The sequence below is a fragment of the Notothenia coriiceps genome, unplaced genomic scaffold, assembly GCF_000735185.1.
Source record: "Notothenia coriiceps isolate Sejong01 unplaced genomic scaffold, NC01 NC01_scaffold00033697, whole genome shotgun sequence".
Classification (NCBI taxonomy): domain Eukaryota; kingdom Metazoa; phylum Chordata; class Actinopteri; order Perciformes; family Nototheniidae; genus Notothenia; species Notothenia coriiceps.
This window is the reverse complement of record NW_011366398.1, coordinates 489,794-513,295: the sequence shown is the minus strand read 5'-3', so window position 1 is coordinate 513,295 and position 23,502 is coordinate 489,794. Positions and strand designations below refer to the sequence as shown.

Genomic DNA, 23,502 nt, shown 5'->3' with positions numbered 1-23,502 from the left:
ATTAATTGAGTAGCCATATTCTGCGGTACTGTGAGGTTGTTTTAGGCAATACATCAATTATTTCCCCATCTTGTTTCAGAGCTCGCTCACCTCCTCGCAGCCCGGACAGTGTCCTAAAGCTGAAGCTGTGTCCGCCGCTCCCCTTCTTCCCCAACTCCTGCTCCTCACACTCTGATCGGTCGTCCTTTGATAAAGGCAGCCGCGGGGAATACCACGACCAGCGGAAACAGCTCCTGTCCAACTCGTCTCCACCGCCACACTACACACTCTTTGAGAGTCACCTGGGCTCTCAGGCTCTGGAGTCCATCTCCAGAGGCCCCGATGGACGCTTCATTATGCAACCGCTGCAAGAGGAATCAAGTCCCTCCGATAAGAACGTGAAGAAGGAAGTCCTGAAAATGAATGGCGGGGCAAGTGGCTCGGGGAGCAACAGGACTTCCTTCAGAGACTCTCCAAAGTCAAGTCTCTTGAGCTCAGAGAAGGACGAGAGGAAGGATTCTCCTCTCACTGTGGACGTCCCGGAGCTGAGCAGACCTCCCTCCTCTCCTGGAAGAGTACAGGCCATGGCCAGGAACTTCTCCCGCCACGGCTGCTTTTATTCTGACGAGGAACAAGGCTCGGAGGCTCTGTTGGAGAGAGCCAGCTTCTACTCGGACAACAGCGAGTTAAAACCCAGCGATTCTCTCAGGAGGCCTCGCATGCCGGGCCACGCTGAAGACCTGTTCCCGAGTTTGGGGAGGAGAACAAAGCTGCTGGATAGAAACAGACCACATCGTCCAGGCTACCATGCTATGGAGAGTCAGCTGACTGATGACAGCACCATGGTCTCACAACTCGACAGTGAGCTGGCGAGCGATAGCATTAACAAATGTGTCCGACTGGCAAAGGAGAGGGAAGAAATGGAGCGGGAGCTGGAGAGCTACACAGCGGAACAAAGAAGTCGAGGGAGAGACGAGCGACAGTCTAAAAGGACAACAAGTCCTCAAAGGGACTCGCCACAATCAGAGGAAGAGCCTGTATGGAAGCCACAAGACGTTGCCATCAGACAGAAACCCAGGCCCTCATCTCAGACGAGTCGTGTATCTGACTATCGGAAAGCGTGCTACTTCGGGAAAACCAGCAGTCCCTCTGACCGGCTCCCTACGTCCCGCATACAGTGGGACATCAGCCCGGTAACATCGAGGACCAGCCTCCTTCCTGTGCAGAGCCCCCGGGAGACCTCATCGCCCAGATCCCTGCACGCTCGCACATGTAGAGAGATCACAGAGGACTCTCTTGCTGTTGATTCCTCACGCTCTCCGGTCACCCAGAACACCTCCCTCCCCATGCTCTCCCCCGACGTCTCCTCAGAAAGCCCGCCTATCCTGTGTCTAGAAACACCAGACAGAGCCAGGCCCTTGAGTCCTCTACAAGATAGATGCAGGAAGTCCATGACTGAGCAGGGCTTCAGGGAAAGGACACAGGATGGAGGTGTTGCTACGAGGTCCAGACATTCATATGCTAATGCCACTAGTCAGCCCTGGGACTCATCTGCCAGAAGTCCTCCAGTTGACCGTGAGAGGCCTGGAAGTTCACTCTCTGCCCCATACCACCCGCCTGAGGGGACTGAAAACTACTACACGGCTACGAGGGATCCCAGTCCATCCAGTTATTCTACCTCACCCTATGAGCACCATGAAATAGGAGCAAAGGCCAAAGATGACCGACGTAGTTCAGGTTTAGAAAGAGAGAGTCTGCGAACGCGTTCCAGGAGAAGTGACAAATGTCTCTTCTCTGATAGTCCAAGTCCTATTTCCACATTGACACTTGTAGAAGAGGTTGATAGTGACCAGTCGCAGTTTTCTGTCCCCGTGATGTCAGGGTCGTTTAAGGCCAAGCCAGCAGCTCCATCTGTCCAAATGTCCCCTCTGCAGACAAGTGCAATTCTTGAATACCTGAGCCTCCCAGGTTTTATAGAAATGAGCGTAGATGAGCCGGTGGAAGACACTGCCGTCTCAGACACTGCCGTCTCAGACACCGCTGGACAAAGTTCAGAACTACAGCCAGACAAATCCCCCGGGCCTAAGCCTGATGTGGTTCCCAGAAACTGGGAGGTTCATGCTCAGGATAACCGGGAAACACCCTCAAACCAACCCTCTGCAGGAGAGCCCAGCCTGTATGAGGGTAGAAAACAAAGACATAAACGCACCCTCCCACATCTGGAAGCTAGAGATTCTTCACACAGAGTACGATTTCCAGATGAGCCATCGTCGCCTGGTCCAGAAAAAACTAGCAAGCAGCTCTATAATGAGAAAACACTAAACCGAGCGGGGAACAAGAGCACAGACAGAGCTGAATCCAGGATAGGGTCCAGGTCAGCTCAGTCCTTGTTCAGTGCAGCTAGAGGAATGGCCGACATAGTGTCCAAGCGCTCACAGAGTTTTGTAGAAAGTAGTGAGTCTTCATTAGAGCAACCCCAAAGTCAAGCTTCTCAGGGCAGCAGGACTAACAACATTGCATCACGGATAAGTCAAGCCCCTGTGCCATTTCTAAAGAAGTCCTTGAGCATCGGGCCGTGTAGGACCCTCTCAGGTATGGGCCCCCCTCGACCTTTCCTAAAGAAATCCATCAGTTTAGGCTCACAGAGGTGGGAGCACTTTGAGAGCCCGAGGGCATATATTTCTGAGAAATGTTACTGGGACGAGTACCAAAACCCAGACGTCAGGGTGAAGTCTTATAGTTTGGGACACAGCCCGCCCTCCTTCACCAGGCCGGGCCCCTCCTGGAGGGAGTACATTCCGTTCAGACGCCCCAGCATGGGCAGCTTAGAGAGGCCTCACCCCCATCAAAGACCTTTAGCTAGTCCTTCCTATCTCACCGCCTCCATGTACCCCCCCAGACAAACCTCAATGCCCCCCATGATGGAGCCCATAGATCCCAGACGGCAAGCCACTGTTTTCCCAGAATCCTCCAGGTGGCCTCCTTCTTATCAAGAACCTATGAGGTCCTCCCAGTATAAATATGTCGCCATGCCCTCTTCCATCCCTGTCCCCCAGTACCAGCACTGGCCAGGATCCAGAGCAGACATCATGAGGCACATGGAGCCCAGCAGGGGCCCCCCGAGGTCCTACCTGCCCCGGGGCGTCAGCTGGCCCTCACCTCACTACGCCCCCTTCCCCCCCAGAGAGGCAGAGAGTTACAGACAGCCAGACAGGGTGATGAGGAGGGGAGGGGAGACAGACATACGGGAGGGGGGAAGGACCAGTTATGCCAGTCAGAGCAGTGGGAGGGGTAGCGCCGGGCTCTTCCGTCAGTCCCTGTCCATCACCCCCACGCTGCTCAGCTCCCCCGAGACCACGGAGGAGGGCGAGCGGCACCGAGCGGAGACGGAGCTTCCTGAGAGGAGAGCCAAAAGGTGAACCATCACCACAGCTGGAACAAAACCACCAAGTCACTGGAGTGTCCTCTGGGCAGGGATTAATTTGTGTTGCCAAAATAACTTTCATTTTGTTTCGGTAACACTTTTTATGCCTCGTGTTTTAAGTGAATTATAAACATACTTAGAATGTGTTGTAATCTGCCTAAGGCACCTTAGATGTATAGCTATAAGCATTCATAAACCTTTAAACTCACTATTAGATTATTAGGCATTTTATAATGGTTTATAAGCTCAAGTATTATAATATTTAATGGCTGCTGGTCACTTGTGTGTGCTGTTCTTGGACCTTTAACAGATTATAGTGATTTACAACCAGCTTGTGATGCAGCATATGTACTTTACTTAAAGCACCCAATGACCAGAGAATAGAATAATCACTGTATAATCCCTTATAACAGTGGTAATCATATATAAAGTCAATTTAATTATAACTCCCATAACAATTGGATTGGATTGGATTATTGGATGAACAGACAAAATGCCAATTTTAAAAAGCCATTGTGAAGTATTAGATTGACCTTTTGATTCATTATAAAATACTTTATAACATTTTGTGATTATTGTTATAAATTATGAATGTGCACAAATGCTTATACTTACTTAAACACCGCTAAAAGCATAATAATGTATTTGATAACGCATTATAACATGAGGCGTTGTAGAAAGTGTTACCTTTATTTCCTGTTTGTGTCTGCTGTTATCTGACCGGTCCTGTGTCCCATCAGAAGGAACACGTCAGTAGATGAGAGTTATGAGTGGGACTCTGCTGATGCGTGTGTGGACTCGGAGGTCCTGGAGGCCATGAGGTTTGATCAGTCGCACACGGGTTCACGGAGATGCCGGTCGGAACTCAGATATGATCAAACCGCTGGCCTCCGGGACGAGCGACAGAAAGGTAAACACTCCCCCTCTCCACCTCCTCAGTGTGTGCTGCGTGTATTCGATGTTGCATGTGTCGTTGCGAGTGTAATGCTCGATGTGATGGTGCTGCATGTGTTCACCCTGTGCCCATCCATGCATTCCTCACCCCAATGCTCCCCCCTCCCCCAGGCCCGTGTCCCTCAGTCAGCCCGCCAGTTTCCAACCCACCTCTCCAGCTCAGCCGCTCCCTCAGCGAGGCGCGCTTCAACGCCCTGCGGCAGGAGTACCAGCAGTACAGGCAGGCTCAGGGGTCCTCGTGTTCCCGGGGGCCCCGCCTCTCCCACGACTCAGACTCTGACTCCAGCTCAGCGCTGCTCTAGCAGATTCATCGGTCCGTTGTTCCTCATTCCCTCTCCTCTCTTCCCTCTCTTTTCCTCCTTTCACTGCTCGCCTGCCTGCCTGCTTCATTTTCTTGCCTGCTACTGTGTCATCCATGTTCGGTGAATTTGTGCATGCCAAATATCATACTGCTTAATTTATCGCTTTTTTAACCTTGTCCTTTGAAGGTTGTTTCTCTAATGCTGTACCATCTTTCTATTACAGGTTTATCTCAGACAGATACCAAAAAGCAGACTTAAGTAACAGAAGACATCCCTCTGGTCCTGGACAGTGTCACCTCACTGGAACTCTCATGTGAAATAACTCATTGTCTAAAGTTGTTTTCTTCTGTTACAGTAGCCTATAGTAAAGACATTTAAAGAGACGGCACCATATGCAGCATGCCATCAAACTTCAACTCCTCGGTTGTTAACAGATGACATTTTCTTTTTCTTATACTTGTTCCATTTTGCTTGGAATAATCAAACTGAGAAGGGATTATTTATTTTTCTAAGAAGCTTGTGCATTTTGGGATTGTCTTTATTTTTTCAAACCTTGACAATCAGGCACACAGGGCCCTTTGAGAAATGAAATGCTCACCCCACCCTAAGGCAGGTTTACAGTTACAAAAAGACAGTTACATAATGCAGGTTGTATTTCAAGTTTATTTCTGTATCAAATTGAAGACTTCCCTTTATTCACAAAGGGATGCTAAGGACCATTATGTAGGTCTGTCTAAAAAAGCATCTGTTTGTGGAAATGTCTGTCTGTAATGATAATCAAACAGTGCTCTAAACATTTTTAACACAACCTCCCTAGGAATACCACAGAAGTACTAATAGTACTCACATGATTAAGCAACCCTGACTTTCGTACTTTGGTAAAAAAAAATCAGATCAGTTCATGATAAACTTCCTGTTACCTCAAACCATAATTTTCTCTATTTAAAAGAAGAATTTGTTCGTTTTTTCCTGTTAGTTCCCTGAAGCATTTCCTGTTTTATACATATAGTTCACAATAACGTTCCACTGTCAAGCCTTTATAAATGAAATCACTTTATATAGTTCCCAGTATTTGTTAAAAATGTACAAATGTTTATATGTACCTAATGTGAACCCTGCTGTGTATATTCCTCTTCACCATGTCATCGGATGAGAAAATGCTACTTTACGCCACCTGAATCAGTCTAACCTTCCCTCTGTGATTAGATGACAGATACAGTAACACTTGAACACAGGGAAAATTATTTTTGCCTTATCTTTGTTAATGTCACAAGCACACACCAGTAGATTGACTACCGAAGGTTAAAAACCTAAAATTATTGAAAAGTTGTTCCTTTTTTACACGTTTTGCTCTCTTGATGAGTATTTCTGTATATTTATGAAGGTGAGTTATGATATGCAACAATGTTTACACTTCATTGATGTGAAGGCAACACTGTGAATTTTCCATGGACTTCTGATTCTGTATTTGAATTGCTGTGAAGTCTCTAATGAATTTCATGCCCATTACTTATTTTTTAGTTTGAAAGCTGTTTTTTATTGCGACACCTGACAAAAAGAGATCCAAAAAGTATCTTTGTAGCTAAGATTAAAGATTTGTACTATATTTACATAAAGAACCCAGACGAAAGTGTTCATATGGAGTGGGTCTGCATTTCTGATGATGGTTTTGGAAGTTTTTGTACAAACTAGAACATTTTATATCTTGCCACCTGGTTGTTTTTGTCATTTTTATATGTTTGTAATGAATAAATTGTTTTATTCTGAATTCACCCAACTGAAGAGATTTGTTGATATTTACAGTATTATGAGGAAAAGCATTTGACCGTGAACACACTTGCTCTTTTACTTGTGAAGTTAGCTAGTTAAAGAGGCCCTATTCTGCCTTTTGGGCTTTGCCATGTCCTATAGTCTGTAAGTTTTTGTTGTTTGCAAAGGCTAAATCCCAAAGCACACCCCCCAGAAACGTCTCCAATGGACTCATTAGTTTACTTCTGTAACATAAGTACATCACACTCGCGCATCTAATGGGTAGCACTCCAACACATCGTACATAGGCTAAGGGGCGGGACATCTCTAAGCTGTTGACCAATCACAACAGAGCTAACCAATCAGCGCAGACTGGGCTCTGGTTTCTGCTGCAGCACAGTCAGTATATGAACAATTACAATTTACCTTGAGTGGAAAATGTCTGTACCAACATTCAATGACAATTCCTCCAAGATATTTTTTAAAGCCTAAATGTGAAACAGCTAACACGTTCTTAAACATCGTCCTGTATTTCAACATACTCCAAGCACTGAGTCATGTCTCCAGAGACGAGTCCTAGGTTTGACAGACATTTCCTTTAAATGTCCATCAGACTGCTGATTATTTTAAGAATTTAGTGGGGGTGACCTAACGTCCTAAAAGTAATTCAATATTTATTTCTTAAGCTAAATTATTTAGTTGTTCCCACTTAAAAGCTGCAAGCATGTAAGCATTTCAAATTCATTTCAGTTTTGGGACACTGCGTGTGACGTCATATTGCGGGCACATGCGTGTTACATACAATGCCGAGGCTGACGCATGTTATCAATTTAATGCAACGGATTATTCTGAGTTTACAAATATTTTTCAAGTTGAAGTTTTTGAAACTCGTCTTAATGAGCGGGCAGTGGGTTCACTCAGCATGATAACATTTGCCCATCTGACTAAAAACCAATATCCTTTTTAACAGTGCACCGTCTAATTCTGAATTTGCATAATTCTGCGTTGAGTAAAACTGTTTGTGTCCACAGTACTAACAAGTTACAGTATATATCCCCATTAATGCAGCCTAAATGACACCAAGGATTATGCTTTTGCAAATTGTATGTACTGTAGTGCAATGTTTTTGTTTGTTTTTTACGATTCCAAAGCTATAATGCTGCTGCAAAACGGACAAAAGATCCGAATCAATTATAATTTTACTGCTGCTACCCTTTAGTTTACAGGGTCATTCAGTGATAGCTTTAATAAAAGGGTTTTCAGTTGTGTTTGGATTACTGTTACATAAGTGTGAGAAGATGCCTTTCAAGACTAAAAAGAATATGTCTATAGAAGTTTTAAATATGATAGTAGTAGATAGTAACCCATGAGCCCCTCGGATGTGTAGATATCCTCTCTGTAAATGTGTACATACAAACCAATACAATCAATTAAACACAACAAGCCATTTGCTTTTCAATTTATGGATTTATATTTTTCCAGGTAAGAATTCATTACAGAGGTGTACATCACACGTCGACACCAACTTCCTTATTTTTCAGGCTGAAAATGTCACATCACTTGGTTGACATACGCATGACATGTTTGACCATGTTTCCAATGCCATCAAATATGTAGTGGTAGTGATACTCCGTTTCCCACATGAAGGACGGGGTGCTGACCACCTTGTTCTTCTCATCCACGAAGGCTTCGTAAAGAAAGGGTTAAGGTCAAAGCAGGAGTCGTTTTAGAACATACACAAGGAAAAAGAGTTACACAAATTATAGCTTGGAAGGTCATTTGAGGTTTGATAATCTACATACATTCACGTCTTGATTTATTCAAAAGCTTACATCTCATGTGACCAAGGGACTACAAATCAATGCAGGATTGTTTAACTACACTGTAAGGTCACACCTATTTTTATGTTATGTTAGAAATATTGAAAATAACATTCATTTTGTGCCATTTGTCTTTAATTTAATGATGGTTCCTGAATTAAACCCTTTGGTAAATAGCAATGGCTTGGATTTGAGCCTACTGTCCTTTGAGTGCAGTCAGACTGTGAAACTGAGTAACAAGACAGAGTGAATGTCTGTCAAATACATTCAACCTAAAACTTGCTGTAAACAAAGAATCCAAAGGCTGAGAAGAGTTAAGAGCTTTCTTAGGGATTTCTGAAAGGATATATATGGCTCGCGGACGTTATGGCGAGCGCCCATGCTCTTCACGGCCTGCACCATGTTGGTGTGGGGCCAGTTCCCCCAGCGGGTGTTTTCGTCCTTCTCGTAGCCCATGGTCACCTCGATGCTGGGCAGCACGCGGCAGGCCAGGACCGAAGCCATGCTGGCCAGTCTGAAACAACAGCACACAAAACGTTTTTATTTAATAAAGATAATGAGGAAAGACTGATCTGGTTGTGTCAAGCTAAGTGGAAGGGCCATACTTATAAAATGTATATTACTGCTGGCTTGATTTTCAGCTTTATTATCATAATTTCCCTATTAATTAAACCACATTAATGGACAGACAACAGCCCCCTTTAGGAAAAAACATGAACAAATTACTATCAAAATCAGGGATAAGTCAACTCATTCAGTAAGAAGAGAAATAACTATTTATGTGTGTTCAATATTAACAGCTCTGATAAAACAGAACCATTGAGAGTTTGTATCTATCTGCATTAGCATGTAAATCACAGTAATAGTGGAACTACATTGCACAACAATGCCCATGTTGCACATGCTGAATTGTTGTTCTCAATAATTGTTGACTGTATTTTCATTATGATATAATTCTCTGTAAGAATGATTTTGTATGGTTTAACTGCAATGGGAAAGAACTACACATGTATTAGCTGCTTCATCCTTTTCACCCTTCCTCTCTGCCACACACTCAACTCTTATAAATACTTAAATCCTACATTTCCTATCACCTCAGACCTGCTGTCCTGCACGTGGGCACCAGGTGTCCGCTGACCTGACCCTGTCAGCCGTCTGCTCCATATACTGTATGGAGCAGTATGACCTGCTCATGACGCTGGTACTTCACATGGACCAGTAGTAGCCAAAGGATCACTCACAGGTCAAATACAATTGATCATGTCCTGTTTGATTAAACGCTCAGGATTTGCCTGGACTGACTTCCTTCATGTTGAGCCTTCCTTACGGCAGACATTCTTCCTAGTGCTGTGTCAGTGAGAGCCAACATGGAGGCTTACTTCAGAGGGTCTCTTCAGTGGTGCATCAACTGCTAACAAATAACGCACTTTCTTGTTTTTCACAGAATTTCTTTGGTAGACTGTAAAATATTTTTATTTTACTTTACTTTATTTATTTCCTAACTCCACTTTATGTATTTAATGTTATGTAGATAATTTTATGTATAATATTTTTCAGACATACCATTTTGTAAAATAAGTTAGATTTTGGGATATTCACAGAAATATTATTGGCAGAATTTATTTATGTGCGACAAAAGTCAAATGTATTTTCCATGAAACACTTAAACTATGAAAGTAAAATAAATTCAGATCATTCCAGCAGGTCTAATGAAAATAATAACTACTGACAGTAATAGCATATATTTGATACAAACTTAATAAATGCTCAACTTTTAGAAAATGTGTAAATTACAAGAGGGCCCTTTATTTCTATTTACTTATCTACATCTATAGACACTCCAGTATTTGTTGTCTGATCTTTGTCTTTTCTCCTATCTTGTGTGTTGACCTAGTTTATGCATCCAGTGTATGTCTGAATGTAATCTTCTATAATCTGATTTAAAGTGCGGTAAGAATCAGTGACACTTGATGCATGAAGGTTAGTCTTGAAAAAGCCACAATGTCACATTGCTGCCCTGTTGAATTAAACTATTGCTTGTTGAGTTACAAAGTATTGCCTGTTTAGTAATGATAGATTTAACCAACAGATACATACCCAATAGGCTTGCGAGAGCGGTGGAAGTCTTTCAGCACCTTATCCACATCACCTTGCAGCTTGCAGTCTTTTCCATCCTTCGCAAAAGTGGATCTAAACAGTTGACAATAATAATATAAGTCCTCATTCTTCATCGTGCCAGATTTGTACATTATCTCCCTCCCTATTTTACTTTATACAGTCACAAAAGAAATACTTGAAACTTGATTAATCCTCACAGATTCTTGATCATGCCGTGGCCTCCGGGAAAGATAACGGCATCAAAGCTGTTGACGTCCAGCTTGGACAGATCTTGCATTTGCATCATTCCCTGACCGTGACTGAAGCGAGCCGACTCCATCATCATGTTCCTATGTGAGGGCCAGAAATAATCATAAATACTACCTTGTGGAATGAATCAACCCAGGTGTATAAATACACAGCATTAAACAAGCCAATGTGAGAGTATATCAGTGTCTCCTAACAGGCCTACCGGTTCTCCCCAGAGCCCGGCTGCTTCTTCATGTGGTCCATCACGTGCATCTGCTGCTGGTTCGGAGCAAACATCTGGAAGCGAGCACCGTTACGGCTCAGGTGGTACATGGTGCTGAAGACAGAGTTGTAAATTACCTACTGTACATTACGATGTATGTTCATGCAATGATTCGGAAGTACTACTTACTATACTCCCTCATGGACATCAGTCCCATCCCACCAGCCACATCCTGAGAAAACCTGCGTTTCATCGTCATGCACACATCATAAACCAGCCCACATTTATCATTTGTATACTTTTTGTCTCTAATCAATTTTCACTTACCACTGCAATATTGGTATTTCCCCAATTGCCATGATCACCATGGTGGACAAAGCAGGCCGGCTGGCGAGCGACAACAGCCAGAGTTTGTTTTGACAGCAGAGTCCTGGATGCCTGCATGATTTTGCCTTAGTCTCACTGTTTCAGAAAGAAAGTGTAACTTAAGTTTGCCACAGAGCCTGTAGAGATTTCAATGGTAGTAATATTGTTCTCGCTGTGCCTGTATATATACCGTCAGAGTGTTAGTAAGTGACGTTACAACGTAAGCTCCACTTTGTCAGAAGCTCCTTGGCCTTGACCAGCCCTGAAAACCTTTCCCTATTATTACCTTGTTATTTCATCTAATTAAATTAGGAGATTTGGCAAGCGATACTTCAGCTTTAGTCATTTTAAACATGTAGTGCTTTAACCCATGAAATATGTTCACCCATTTGGCATTTAGATGGAGAAACTTGCAGAAATAATGCAACAGGTTTTGAATCTAATATCATGTATTAGGCCAGTTGGCTAGTTATAATATTTAACAAATAGCTTGCATGGGGATTTCTGAAAATGCTTGTTTTTTGTTATTATAAAAAGGTAGCAGTAGGTTCAATGTCTTTGTATCGTACAAGGCCTAGTGTTTGCCCTTTAAAGTCTATTAGGTTGTAAGGCTCTTACTCTTTAATGCCATTTTGCGTCTAGACAGGAAACCTGAAAATACCCTGGTCAGGACGCCGGAAATGTCAAAGTCTATATACGGTTGATTTTAAACTATTAATCCTTACTCTAGGCTGCCTTTGGTGGAAGACTTTTAACCAGTGAAAGACAAGGTTCATTGTAAAGATCGCAAGCATGAGGCAACATATGGCATTATATTTTATTATGACCACTTTTTATGTAGAAACCATCAATATTTACATACTGGGGATGAAAAGTGTATGAGAATTTGAAGAACGAAATGCAGAAATGGAGTAAACAGAACAATATACAACCAACTAGTCACCACATCAATCACGTTTTAAGCCTCAGTCAGCACCCTTTGTGAAGTGTTCTCATAATCATTGTGCCTGTAGGGTTTAAAATGTGCACGAGATAACTCTTGCATTAAAAAAAAAACCACATACTGAAACGGTCACATATGATAATCACAAAGAAGAAATCATATTTCTTTTAAAAATCAAATACAAGAAACAAGACACAACCAACATATGAGATGAGGTTCCCGTTACTAAATGTCTCTCATTCTGAAACAAACAGACATGTTTCTCAATTTTTCTCTGTGGCTGCTAGCTTTCAAAACACAACACTTGCCATTGTCCTTTTAAAAAACACCACTAAGACAGGGCTCACATATTTAGACAATTATCTTGTGTTATTTCAAGTAAAGCTGTGACTAAGTAAGACTAAACCAGTGACATCAGGTGCCTACAAAGCAGAAGAATGAAAAAGAAGACAGCACAGAAAAAGAAATAATAAATAAGGTCCATACTGATATTTATATGAAAGACATGTCTAAAACAATCTCAGGGTATTTCCGCATTTTTAATGTATCAGAAAAATAAAATCATATACACGGCAAGCTTATCGAAAATTAAAACAAAATTATGCTTAACAAAGCTTGATCCAACCAATCGGCCGACAGCCCGGCCACAATAATTGGTACTGATCAGGCTGGTGCGGTTTCATCAATTACTTAGGATGAGCCATGTTGAGCCCTCCTTGCACTTTTAGTTTCCTTTACATGTAAGAACCAAATCCTAAAAGCCATTTACATGCAAATCACTTACAACTTCAGTGGTGAGACATCATCATCTTCATCATCATCATCATCATCATCATCATCTAAATGTCTGCCACCACTACAGAAAGCTTTCATGCACCCAAGCTGTCAGTCAATAGTGTGTGCACTAACTGTGCACACTGTGTTCATTATGGAGAGTATTTGCGAAGATATCCTTTTGATAAAGAGTGGGATTTGCTCATCAAGCCAATAGCCGTGCTGAGAGAGAAGCAAGTGTTAACAAGGCCTGTCTGGCAGCATTAGGGCGTGTAGGCAGGCGGTGGCTGAAACTGATTGGCAATGTCATAATCAGCAGGAAAAGTTTCACTGCTATCCTCCATCTCCGAGAGCAGCTCTAAAGCCTGCTCCTCTTCCTCGGTGGGGTAGTGGCGCAGTAGGTTGGCAGCTGTGGCGAGGATAGAGGCTCCACCTGCCCCTGCCACTAGGTAGAAGCTGATGGCAAAAGTGACGTATATGAGTGAGCCGTGGTACTTTTTGTGTTGCTGCTGTAGTGACAAGATGAGCTCCGAGGCCCAGTAGCAGAAGCCTATGACGGTGGCACACTGCAACACTGATGAGAGACAAAGAAAACAGATAAGAAACCAACAATGAACATTGTTATGCCTTTTCTTTCAAACAAAAATGAGAAAAGCCTCAGTATGACAGATGAATACCTGTGAGAATATGTGCAAATGCATATCTTCGTGTGATCTTCAGGGCGGGATGCTTGGGTCCAAACACGTCCAAGAGAAAAGCAGTCAGGCTGCACAAGATGCCCAGGAAACAGAAGGCGGCGATCACCCTCATCAGCAGGATGGTCTGCGGGTTCACACAGTAATCTGGAGGACAAAGAGACATCACAAAGCATTTAAAAGATGTCTACAGATGAGTCTCTGCCAGAGGTGTAATGCACTTGTTCTTGTCCTCACCGTCCAGCAGCTTGGGGTCAATGTACCCCAGGACGTCCGCCACCCCCAGCTCTTGTCTCTGACAAGTGCCCCCGTGGACCCGGAGCCAGGCCGGCTCCGCCAGAGCCGTACACAGCGCGGTGATGGACAGAGCTCCGGGCAGAGCCGACACCAGGCTCCGCTCCGGCTGCTTGGGCAGGGAGGAGCCCCCTCTTCTCCTCCGGCCTCCAGGAACAGCTGAACCCGGCGGGGCATACATGCTCATCCGATCTCCTTACTGTAGTGTCTGATTCCCTTTTATTGACAGAAAAAGCGACTGTACTACTCGACCCGTTGGTAAGGTTACCCAATTGACTGGCCAAAAATAACAACTGTTAGCCGGTACAGCTAACGTTACCTGGGCGACGAACGGATGACAGCGGCCTTTGCGCTATGTCCACTGTGTTATTTAATGTTTCCAAACGACGTTTTACCTTAAAACTATCTGCTTGATATAAAGAGGAGATGTATTTCAGTGACGGGCAAACAATGGACAGAGGCCTTCAGGCCTGTTAGCTATGTTGTTAGCCTGTGAAGCTAGCTCACAGCTAACACTAAATGTCGACAACTGTCATTAAAAAATAAACTTAATAGAAACAAATCAGGTGAACGATAACGTATTAATGAATCTAGCAGACTGCTCTGGAGAAAATTACGATCAGTTTGATACAGAAAACATAGACAAAACAAAACAAAAGGAAGCTTACGCTGGCTTCCTGTAAAATATTAACTTCCGTGTTCAACACATTCTTCTTCGTGGCTTCAATGAGCTACGGTCTGAACGCGAAAGTGGATCAATGCTTCCACCTACAGGCGACACAGATCACACACAATTATTTATGTTTTCATATTAATTGCGCTCTTATATTGATGGGAACTTGGGGGTCTATACACATGCACAGACGGCAGGACGTTGGGGTAGATCAATTATTGCCAAGCAGTACACGTTTGACCTTGGGCATCAACAGGTATGGGCCTAACCGTGAATGTAAGGGCAAAACAAATTCACTCAGAGCTCCTTTTTTGTAAGAAATTTGGAGACTTTTTGTATTAATGACCCATGCTATTTAGAAAATTATACTCCATCAGATTATCATATCAGTCATATCACCTCCAGGTGATCATTGAGGTGGGGGTGATCATGGGCCTCAATGAGAGAGCAGAAGAATACCTGGAGTGGATTTTCCCTTTAGTTACTTCTATATCCACAGACCTGATGGCTCTCCTTGAAGAGAGCCATGCTGTTATGGGATGGAAGAAATAGATTTTGGTCTGGATGCTTTTTTTAATTTATGATTGTTAATGCAAAACATCATGGTCTTGTTTAAAAGGCAAATATATAATAATGATTATGTTTGCAATCTGTTGTACTTTACATCAGTCTGTAATGTAGGCCTATATCTTACAGTGGGCTTTGTTATATCATCCAGGCATATATTTAATAAAAATCAACATTTTCTTTAATTGCCAAATTTTATGTTTTGTGTGTCGCGTGTATGATTTTTATTTTATTTTGGAGAATTTAAGAAAACATTGAAGTAAGTAAAATGTCTACATCAGTTTGTAAAAACAGTAAATAAATAAAATAAAAACTATTTTAGAAAACTAGATGCATATAAACCGTCTTTGATAACATATTAGTGCATCAATAATTATAATAAAAACATACAGTATATATTATTCTGGAATCGGCATATCTGCATACTGAGTACTTTCTAACTTTTGGTACTTTAAGCATTTGTTGACGCTTATACTTTTGTACTTTTACTTGGATAACATTTTGAATGCAGGACTTTTACTTGTAACAGAGTATTTCTACACTACGGTACTTCTACCTTTATTCAAGTACAATATCTGAGTACGTCTACCTATCACCTTGGTTGAACTTGTGTGACTAATCTATAAGAAATAAGTCTACTGCAAAAAAAAAGAAAACCCCCACAATGCATCGCGTAAAGCACCGGATGAGCAAAGATGGCGGCATTTCCGACATCGTTGTTTTTGTAAACTGTTGAACTTTGTTCTTTTCTGCAAATACAGTATTTTAAAGAAAATCCTCTTCAGGTTTATATGTGTTATTTAGGACAGTCACATCGCTAGTTTGTGTGGGCTGTTACAGTGCGTGGTGTCGTCTGTGTATCTGTCCGCTGCTGTCAGTGAACAGCGGGTCTGATATTTAAAGTAACCAGAAAGCGTCCCTCAGCCCGGTCATGAAGCCGTCTCTGACTCCGGTCCAGAAGCTGGTCGCCCACCCGGACTCCCGCTGCTGGTTCGTCAGCTGGAACCCGACTGGGACCTTGCTGGCCTCCTGCGGGGGGGACAAGGCCATCCGGATCTGGGGACTGGAGGGTGAGATCTCGTATAAGCCTGAATTATTTTTTCATTACATTTAAGATAAGATATACTTTATTGATCCCAAATTGGGACATTGTTTCGTCTCAGCAGCATGATAAAACAAGGCATTACACATAATGTGAAAATGAAAAAGAGTAGAAAATAAACATTAAATATAAACATCTCAATAACTAAAAAGATAAAAATCTGTATGCTATCTGACTAATAAACACTAAGAAGGGGCCAAATTACGATGCTTTCATACTGAATACACAAATAATGACATTACAATAAATAGAATAAGGTACAGTTTGACAGGATATACGGTTTACTTGTATCCCTACAGAAACCAATTTTATAAAGTAGTTTATATGATCTACTTATAGTTAATATGAATAGGAGGAAATATAAGCCTGTGTTTTGGATACATATTATATTTGAATTTGTATCACCTTTTGTATTTTGTATTTATTTATCTTCTCTTATTCTTCTTTTAGTTTGTATGTGTGGCCATGGTGTGAATAGTTTTAATTATAAAAGGTATGGGTTTATTTTTGATGGCTGACCCCCTTCCTGACCTTCTCTCTGTGTAGGAGACTCTTGGGTTTGTAAGACTGTGCTTCAGGACGGACACCAGCGCACGGTGAGGAAGGTGGCCTGGTCTCCCTGTGGGAAGTATCTGGCCTCTGCCAGCTTTGATGCAACCACATGCATCTGGAAAAAGAAGAACGATGACTTTGAGGTTAGATGAGATCTTTAGTTTTCACTTTGATTGTGCTTTACATTTTGTTGACTTAACTCAGAGTTTTATACATTCTTCTAGAGTTTGACAGTGTTGGAGGGACATGAAAACGAGGTGAAGTGTGTGGCGTGGGCCCCTTCAGGGAACCTGCTGGCAACATGTAGCCGAGACAAGAGTGTCTGGGTGTGGGAAGGTTTGTGTTCATACCTCAGGTGTATTATTTCATCTAATTCATAGCACGAAATCAACAAACCTCCGGATCCGTGCCTGTCTATCTGTTTATGATGTATTGACCTTTGCGTTTCACAGTGGATGAAGAAGACGAGTATGAGTGTGTAACCGTTGTGAACTCTCACACACAAGATGTCAAGCATATCGTGTGGCATCCAAACCAGGAGGTAGGTCACCCTCTGCTGTATGAACTGCAGCTGCATGATAAAAGAAAAACATGAAACGACAATATATAATGTTTACTGAATTAAAAAATATTTAAGGAGTTTATTTCTAATATGATTTAATTGAACATATTGAACTTAAAACAAAAGGCCCCAATACAAAAACAATTTATTTTTAAAGTGTGATTTCCTACTCAAGCAACTAACTCAAAAAAGTCTCAGAGTGCATTATCAAAGTGTAATGATGATACAAAAATATATTTATTTTGTTTTACTGTCTTAATGTGTTGCTCCATTATCAAATGATTTGCCATGTGTTCGTACAGCTCCTGGCTTCCGCTAGCTACGACAACAACATTTGTATTTACAAGGAGGAGGACGATGACTGGGAGTGTAAGGCCACGCTGCAGGGACACACCTCCACAGTCTGGAGTTTGGCGTTCGATCCGTCTGGACAGCGGCTCGCCTCCTGCAGCGACGACCGCACCGTCAAGATTTGGAAAGAGTCTCCAAACCAAAGTGAACTGGGTGGGTTGATAGTGATAGTTAGCATTATGCTTGTTTAAAATCCCATTAACAATTTAAACTAGTCGGTCAACCATTGAATTAGATATCATTTTATGTTGAATATTGATGAGAGTTTTGTGAGTAAAGAAGCTCACATAATCCCATAATTTGCCATGCGATTTAATTATTCATGCAACATGGCATCTTTTAGCTCTTTTTGACAACCCAATCAAATATCAGACAGGTCCAAAGTTAAACATGTGTGTTGTGAGTTTCCACATGAACAGAGGTCTTTTTATCTGCAGTTAAAAGCAGCCACACTAGATATGTTTTGTCAACTGTGTTATTTGTGATGAATAATTTGATTTATCATTTTTTGCACTTCTTTGTCAAAGTAAATGACATGTCTTTTGATACGTTAACATTTGCTAGTTTTTTATGTAACATATTTTCTCCCTGCTTTGCATGTTGAACAGGAGACTTGTCGTGGAAGTGTGTTTGCACTCTGTCTGGGTTCCACGGACGAACGGTGTACGATATCTCCTGGTAAGACCTGTCTCTATTTTATTTATTGTACAACTCATTTAATCAAAGCCTCTCTTTCTCTGCCATGTCGTGGAAAACTATATATTTATTTCACCACAGATATAATCTTGATAACCTCAAGAAAGATGTGGCATTTGAGGGTCTAGAAACTTAAAGGTAGGGTAGGTAATTCACTTCAGAAACACTGTTATATTCCATGGAATGCTCTTAACATCCCGATAGCAATGAATAAATTAAATGCTTTGACAACAAATATTTCACCTGTGGAAGCCGTAGCGCTGTAAAAAGCTAGTCCAATTATCTGCCCCGACCCGCGGCAGATAATTGGATGGCCTACCTGCCTTCCATCTCGTGCCCTCATTGGTCATGTGCGGGTTTGTGTGTGTTGGAGGAGGGGCTCTGTAAGGAAGTGGCAGATTTGTTTTTCGGTTGTGTATTTTCAAATTCTAGCTTACTCGAGCTGGTTTCTCCATTCTTACCTACCCCACCTTTAAAGGTTTAGTTGAGTTACAGAACTTTCTCAGTTCAAGGAAATACATAAAGAGGCAGGTAATCCAATTTGATCACTTGTTCAATGGGGCATGGCACTAGATTTTTCCTTTCTTATTTTACTGTTAGTATTCGCTAAATAATTGTTAACGACACAGTATTTTTCGCTTTTTCTTTATATTAAGCGAGTCAGGCAAAATAACATTTGTTATCTTCTCCTTGCTCCTACAAAAATAAAATGTGTAAAACACGCTCAGTCTGACTCATATTGTTGCAGATGGTGAATTGACACAGGTAATAATTGTCATCATCAATGGGCATATCAGCTGCACTCTGTGAGAATAAGTTATGTAAAACTTCCATTAAATAAAACGATATAATTTAGAAAGCATATTGATATTTACAGGAATGTGGGTACTTGTGGGTTATCTGTTGCTACTTTTTAGTAGCTGGCTCCTCCACATGAACTTTTCCTTTCTCCAAATAACAAACATTAATCCTAGCGGTTGTTTAGAGTTAAAAAAAAAAAGAATGTGGCGACACATAACCCACAAGTACCGGAATTAGTCCGCTCATTAGAATAACCTTTCTCTGTACTCAGGTGTCGGCTGACAGGCGCGCTGGCCACTGCCTGCGGGGACGATGCAGTGAGAGTGTTCATGGAGGACGAGACGGCTGACCCAGAGCAGCCGGTGTTCTCTCTCGCTGCTCAGGTGACCAGAGCTCACAACCAGGACGTCAACTGTGTGTCCTGGAACCCCAAGGAGGCGGGACTCCTCGCCTCCTGCAGCGACGACGGAGACATCACCATCTGGAGGTTTCAGCCAGAAGACTGACTCACATGAAGCTCACACTGAACACATGTTGTCGCTAGCAACACTGGGAAATGTGGTCCCCGCCATGTTGTGCATTCCACGTTACAGCTCGTTTGGCAGTATTACAGTGCTTTAACACGTCATGTCTGCTTCTTATTTGATAATAATGCTTCTGCAGATCTGCTTTGTGAGTCTACATATTTCTTTAAAAGCTTTATTGATATTTCATGTTTATATAAATAAATGATTAAAAACAATTGTTTGGCTTCTCTTTATTGCAAAAAATATTCCAGACATCACATCATACTAAAAACATTTAGACCAGTCTAAGAATTACATTTCGTAACAAACAAAAAGACCAAAAATATAACTGGACAGTTTTTCCTTTGCATTGATCGACCCAATTTAGAATAACAGCATACTATCATCTTTAGAATTGTTGGTTATTTTACCGATCTTTAACAGTTTCAGTCAAACATTAAACTGACGTCAGATCAAAGTTTAATACACTCACTACTAAACCCATCTTTGGGCTTCAGTGAGCAGTTTGTACCTGCAATACAGATCCTGTACACTTTGATTCTAGACTGGTGTTCATCATTCAGGTGATATAAAATGAGACGACTGAATAAAATGACTTATTTTCACACAGGGATAGAAGCATACAGACAAAGTGAAGGGCCATAGATCAGGCAGAATATCTACAGTAAAAAAAAACACCTACTGATCCCTCTCGATATCAAATAAAAACGATGCAGAAGCAACGCTCAGTTACAGATTAGTCTGAGTCACTGTCTCCTTCGCTGTCAGCCTCCTTCACGTCCGCGCTGAACTTGTACTCCTGGTCACAGCCCATGTAGGCGTCGCTCATGAAGTACAGGGTGTAGTTGTGAACGCCCATCGCCGGGGCAACAAAGTCCAGCTTCACCTGCAGAAGCATGACAGAAAAACAGAATGAGGCCTCTTGTTTGTTTAAAGAACATGTTATGGCTGTAGAATGTGTGTGGCTCTCACTGACCTTTGCTTTCTGCTGCAGAGTCAGCCTCTTGATAGAGATAAGGCTGTTGGACTTGGGGTCTCCGATCACCACCCACCAGCCCTCCTCACGTTTCTGCAGCAACGAAAAAGAAGATTCATTAAAATAAAATAATAATAAAAACAGTCTCCCCCATCTGGTCAAGCAGCAGTTTAAATACTTGGTCATTCAAAACGTCTCCACTTTCAAATGTTATCCTATTAGACCTCTGCGAGGACCTGTCATAATAATCCCATGTATTCTTTTACGTTTTTGTAAAGTCACAGTGAATCTATCAGACCCATGAAATCATATCTCGAGTCAATTTATCCCAAATCTATAAAGAAAAAAACCTCAATGAATTCCTGAGATATCAAGTTAAAGAGAAAGGGATATACGGACAGACAACCCAAAAACATGATGCCTCAAGATTCATCTCTCAGAGGCTTACGATAATACAATGATTGCACAAAGACACTCCAGGAAATGTAAAATGCAAAATCAAAAACCAATTTACCTGTGGGAAGAGAGGTGCGATGACGGGTCCGGTGACCTCCTCCTCTCTCTCCAGCTGAACCTGGACCAGCACTGGACTGCCACTGTGAAGGAACATGGAAATAGACATCATAATCCTTGTCTAGCTGTAGTCTGTATTTTTTTCTTGTTGTCACATGATCAGTTGTAAATGTCAGGATCCACACAAACCTCTTGATGTTATCCTTCTCGGCCACCTCGTACGACAGCTCGATGTTGGGGTAGCGGTTAGAGAAGCGAGCCACGTCGGCCATCTGAGCGTCTGTGAGCTGCAGCAGAGCCGTTCTCTCCTCATCCTCCATCTCCATGATGTCAAAGATACTCTCCACACCCTGATGAGGAGCAGGGATACAGTGGTCAGTTTCAATATGATCCATGTGAAATAGTTTTGAAGCAAGAGCTGTCATTTTATTTTAGTTGTAACTTGTGTACCTTGTCTTGGCAGCGCTTGATGTGCTCTGAGGTGAAGAAGGGCAGCTGTTTGAGGTACGAGTCCTTGGACCACATGGCCTGGGTCACCATCTGGGCCAGCTCCATGGCCGCAAGCGCAGGACTGAGCCAACCGTTACTGGAGAGCACGTCCACGCAGGCCTGGATCAGACGCACCGCCTGAAACACAACGCGCACGTTAGACAGGAATCAACAAACAAAGTCTTTCTCTTTTTCAGGTAACGTGGAAAGAGTGTCGTCCCACCCACATTGCAATGAAACAATGCCAGATAAACATTTGGAACAACCATGTTATATAACTATGTTGCATCTGCTTTCTTTGAAGAAAAACAAAGAACCAAAGAGAAAGGAATATTCATAATACAGGACTTTACTTGTTGGTTTTTATGTATCCATTAACCTGGGCTACCTGTATTTGTTTAAGTGAGAAAAATATATAAATATTAAAATAAAAACCCAATATTCTGTAAATACCAATTTTCTAGGAGGGAAAAGCTATAAAAACCAGTCGATAGTAGTTTTTTTGAAAGAAAGAAAAATTTGAATTGCTAAAAAATCAAATAAGCAGGTCGGAATGTATATAAATGGAATTGGTAATTGAAAAGTTGAACTAAGCATGAGCCTGTACCTCCTGCTCAGGATCTCTCCGTGTCCGCTGCAGCTCCGGCCCGCTCAGCTGCATATCTGGAGAGAATGAGCTGGCAGCAGGCAGGTTGGTCCTTCACATGGGGGTCGTTGAAACTTGAGGTGTTCAGTTTTGTGGAAACTTCTGTGGCCAACTGGAAACAAAGACACGTTGTTACATCACAGTCAGTGTTCATGTGTTTGGTGAAAAAGGTAGCGCTAATCTTACATCTGGCTCCGTTTGTCTTACCTGTCGGAGGAGTGGAATCCTCGTGGATGTGCTGATGCGGATAATGTTGTTGGTACTACCGCCAGCCGGGTGTGCGAGATGATCTCGATTAATCCACGTGATCTGTCTTGGGCGTTAGAAACATGTCTGAACAACTCTTGCCCAAACCCACAGAACAACAAGTCAGGTTACAGGAAATCAATGAAAGGTCTATGCGGTGCCATCTATGATCAGGGATAACTATGATAGGGACGGCTTGTATCGAACCAAACCAGATGGTAGGTGTAGCCTTGATGTAGTAGTACGCAGCCGATCATGCCCAGAATTTGAGCCCGAGCCGACCGTCCATCTCGTCCTCGTATGCTGATGCCACTTGGACTGCCTCCAGGTCGCTGCCCAGCGGTGTGCCCCCCCCTACACCAGCTCAGAGGAGGTGCGTCCGACAAGCTGGACGATCGGGAATGCCTTGACGAGGGAACACAAAACTCTTAAGTTACATATCGTTTCTCATCATCTGAACCAGTTAGGGTAAAACAATATCTAACCCTCTGAACTAGGGATGCTACGATATTGGTTTTTTTGAACCGAAACCGATAACTTACTGCTTCTCAAGGACCGATACGCGCATAATAATATTAAATATTTATACCTAGTTGGCACACCGTGAAAAAAAATGAGTAGTGAGCAAGATGACATGAGCATTTACTACTTTGAACAAAACGAAGCCGAAGAACAGTTTTTGACTCTTTCAAAGGTGACCAATTTTATTGGCCGCGAAATTAGAAGCCCCCGGGCTGCCTTTGCCAGCGGCTTGCCGCTTATCAGCGCAGGCGTCTCGTAGCTTGTAACACCCATCGTAGCGATGGGCGATGCTTTCAGGGTAATCAGGTTGCGAACTATTATAGGCTCGTTGCCTTTTTCCCTCTCGTGGATTTCTGCATTGCATTGTTAATACAAGCGGAACTATCTAGCTTGAAAACTTTGAAATAGTC

The 23,502-nt window shown here is 42.4% G+C and overlaps 5 protein-coding genes across 7 annotated transcripts in view; 2 read left to right on the top strand and 3 right to left on the bottom strand.

Moving 5' to 3' along the window:
* The window catches only part of igsf9b (immunoglobulin superfamily, member 9b), a 31,803-nt gene extending 25,379 nt beyond the window's left edge, over window positions 1-6,424 (top strand). The window contains exons 19-22 of one of the 2 annotated variants that reach the window (XM_010790069.1): window positions 80-3,394; window positions 4,144-4,313; window positions 4,469-4,670; window positions 4,883-6,424. In XM_010790069.1, coding sequence (XP_010788371.1) covers window positions 80-3,394; window positions 4,144-4,313; window positions 4,469-4,659 — 3,676 coding nt within the window. In that variant the 3' untranslated portion in view covers window positions 4,660-4,670; window positions 4,883-6,424. The remainder of the gene's footprint in view (window positions 1-79; window positions 3,395-4,143; window positions 4,314-4,468; window positions 4,671-4,882) is intronic. The other variant, XM_010790070.1, reaches the window with a different exon arrangement.
* A 1,482-nt stretch (window positions 6,425-7,906) lies between these two features.
* On the bottom strand, window positions 7,907-11,241 carry gatd3l (glutamine amidotransferase class 1 domain containing 3, like). Its single transcript, XM_010790068.1, has 7 exons — window positions 11,125-11,241; window positions 10,987-11,039; window positions 10,798-10,911; window positions 10,544-10,675; window positions 10,326-10,418; window positions 8,577-8,742; window positions 7,907-8,099 (listed from the first exon to the last, which is right to left on the bottom strand). Exons 1-7 carry the CDS (start codon window positions 11,239-11,241, stop codon window positions 7,965-7,967), a joined length of 810 nt encoding a protein of 269 aa, XP_010788370.1. The 3' UTR covers window positions 7,907-7,964.
* A 725-nt stretch (window positions 11,242-11,966) lies between these two features.
* On the bottom strand, window positions 11,967-14,591 carry tmem127 (transmembrane protein 127). 2 transcript variants are annotated; one of them, XM_010790066.1, is made up of 4 exons: window positions 14,189-14,591; window positions 13,813-14,085; window positions 13,558-13,722; window positions 11,967-13,454 (listed from the first exon to the last, which is right to left on the bottom strand). In XM_010790066.1, exons 2-4 carry the CDS (start codon window positions 14,054-14,056, stop codon window positions 13,144-13,146), a joined length of 720 nt encoding a protein of 239 aa, XP_010788368.1. In that variant the 5' UTR covers window positions 14,057-14,085; window positions 14,189-14,591; the 3' UTR covers window positions 11,967-13,143. The 2 variants fall into 2 exon arrangements, with proteins under 2 accessions (XP_010788368.1, XP_010788367.1); XM_010790065.1 differs by having other exon boundaries at window positions 13,813-14,590.
* Window positions 14,592-15,769: 1,178 nt separating this feature from the next.
* ciao1 (cytosolic iron-sulfur assembly component 1) lies at window positions 15,770-19,915 on the top strand. The gene is made up of 7 exons (XM_010790064.1): window positions 15,770-16,179; window positions 16,758-16,906; window positions 16,988-17,099; window positions 17,216-17,304; window positions 17,628-17,829; window positions 18,285-18,354; window positions 19,445-19,915. The coding sequence occupies exons 1-7, from the start codon at window positions 16,041-16,043 to the stop codon at window positions 19,677-19,679; spliced, it is 996 nt and encodes a 331-aa protein (XP_010788366.1). The 5' UTR covers window positions 15,770-16,040; the 3' UTR covers window positions 19,680-19,915.
* Window positions 19,916-23,502, bottom strand: part of snrnp200 (small nuclear ribonucleoprotein 200 (U5)) — a 23,662-nt gene continuing 20,075 nt past the window's right edge. Inside the window, exons 37-42 of the mRNA XM_010790097.1 lie at window positions 22,290-22,328; window positions 21,640-21,818; window positions 21,379-21,539; window positions 21,191-21,272; window positions 20,677-20,769; window positions 19,916-20,586 (exon numbers count right to left, since the gene is read on the bottom strand). Coding sequence (XP_010788399.1) covers window positions 20,437-20,586; window positions 20,677-20,769; window positions 21,191-21,272; window positions 21,379-21,539; window positions 21,640-21,818; window positions 22,290-22,328 — 704 coding nt within the window. The 3' untranslated portion in view covers window positions 19,916-20,436. The remainder of the gene's footprint in view (window positions 20,587-20,676; window positions 20,770-21,190; window positions 21,273-21,378; window positions 21,540-21,639; window positions 21,819-22,289; window positions 22,329-23,502) is intronic.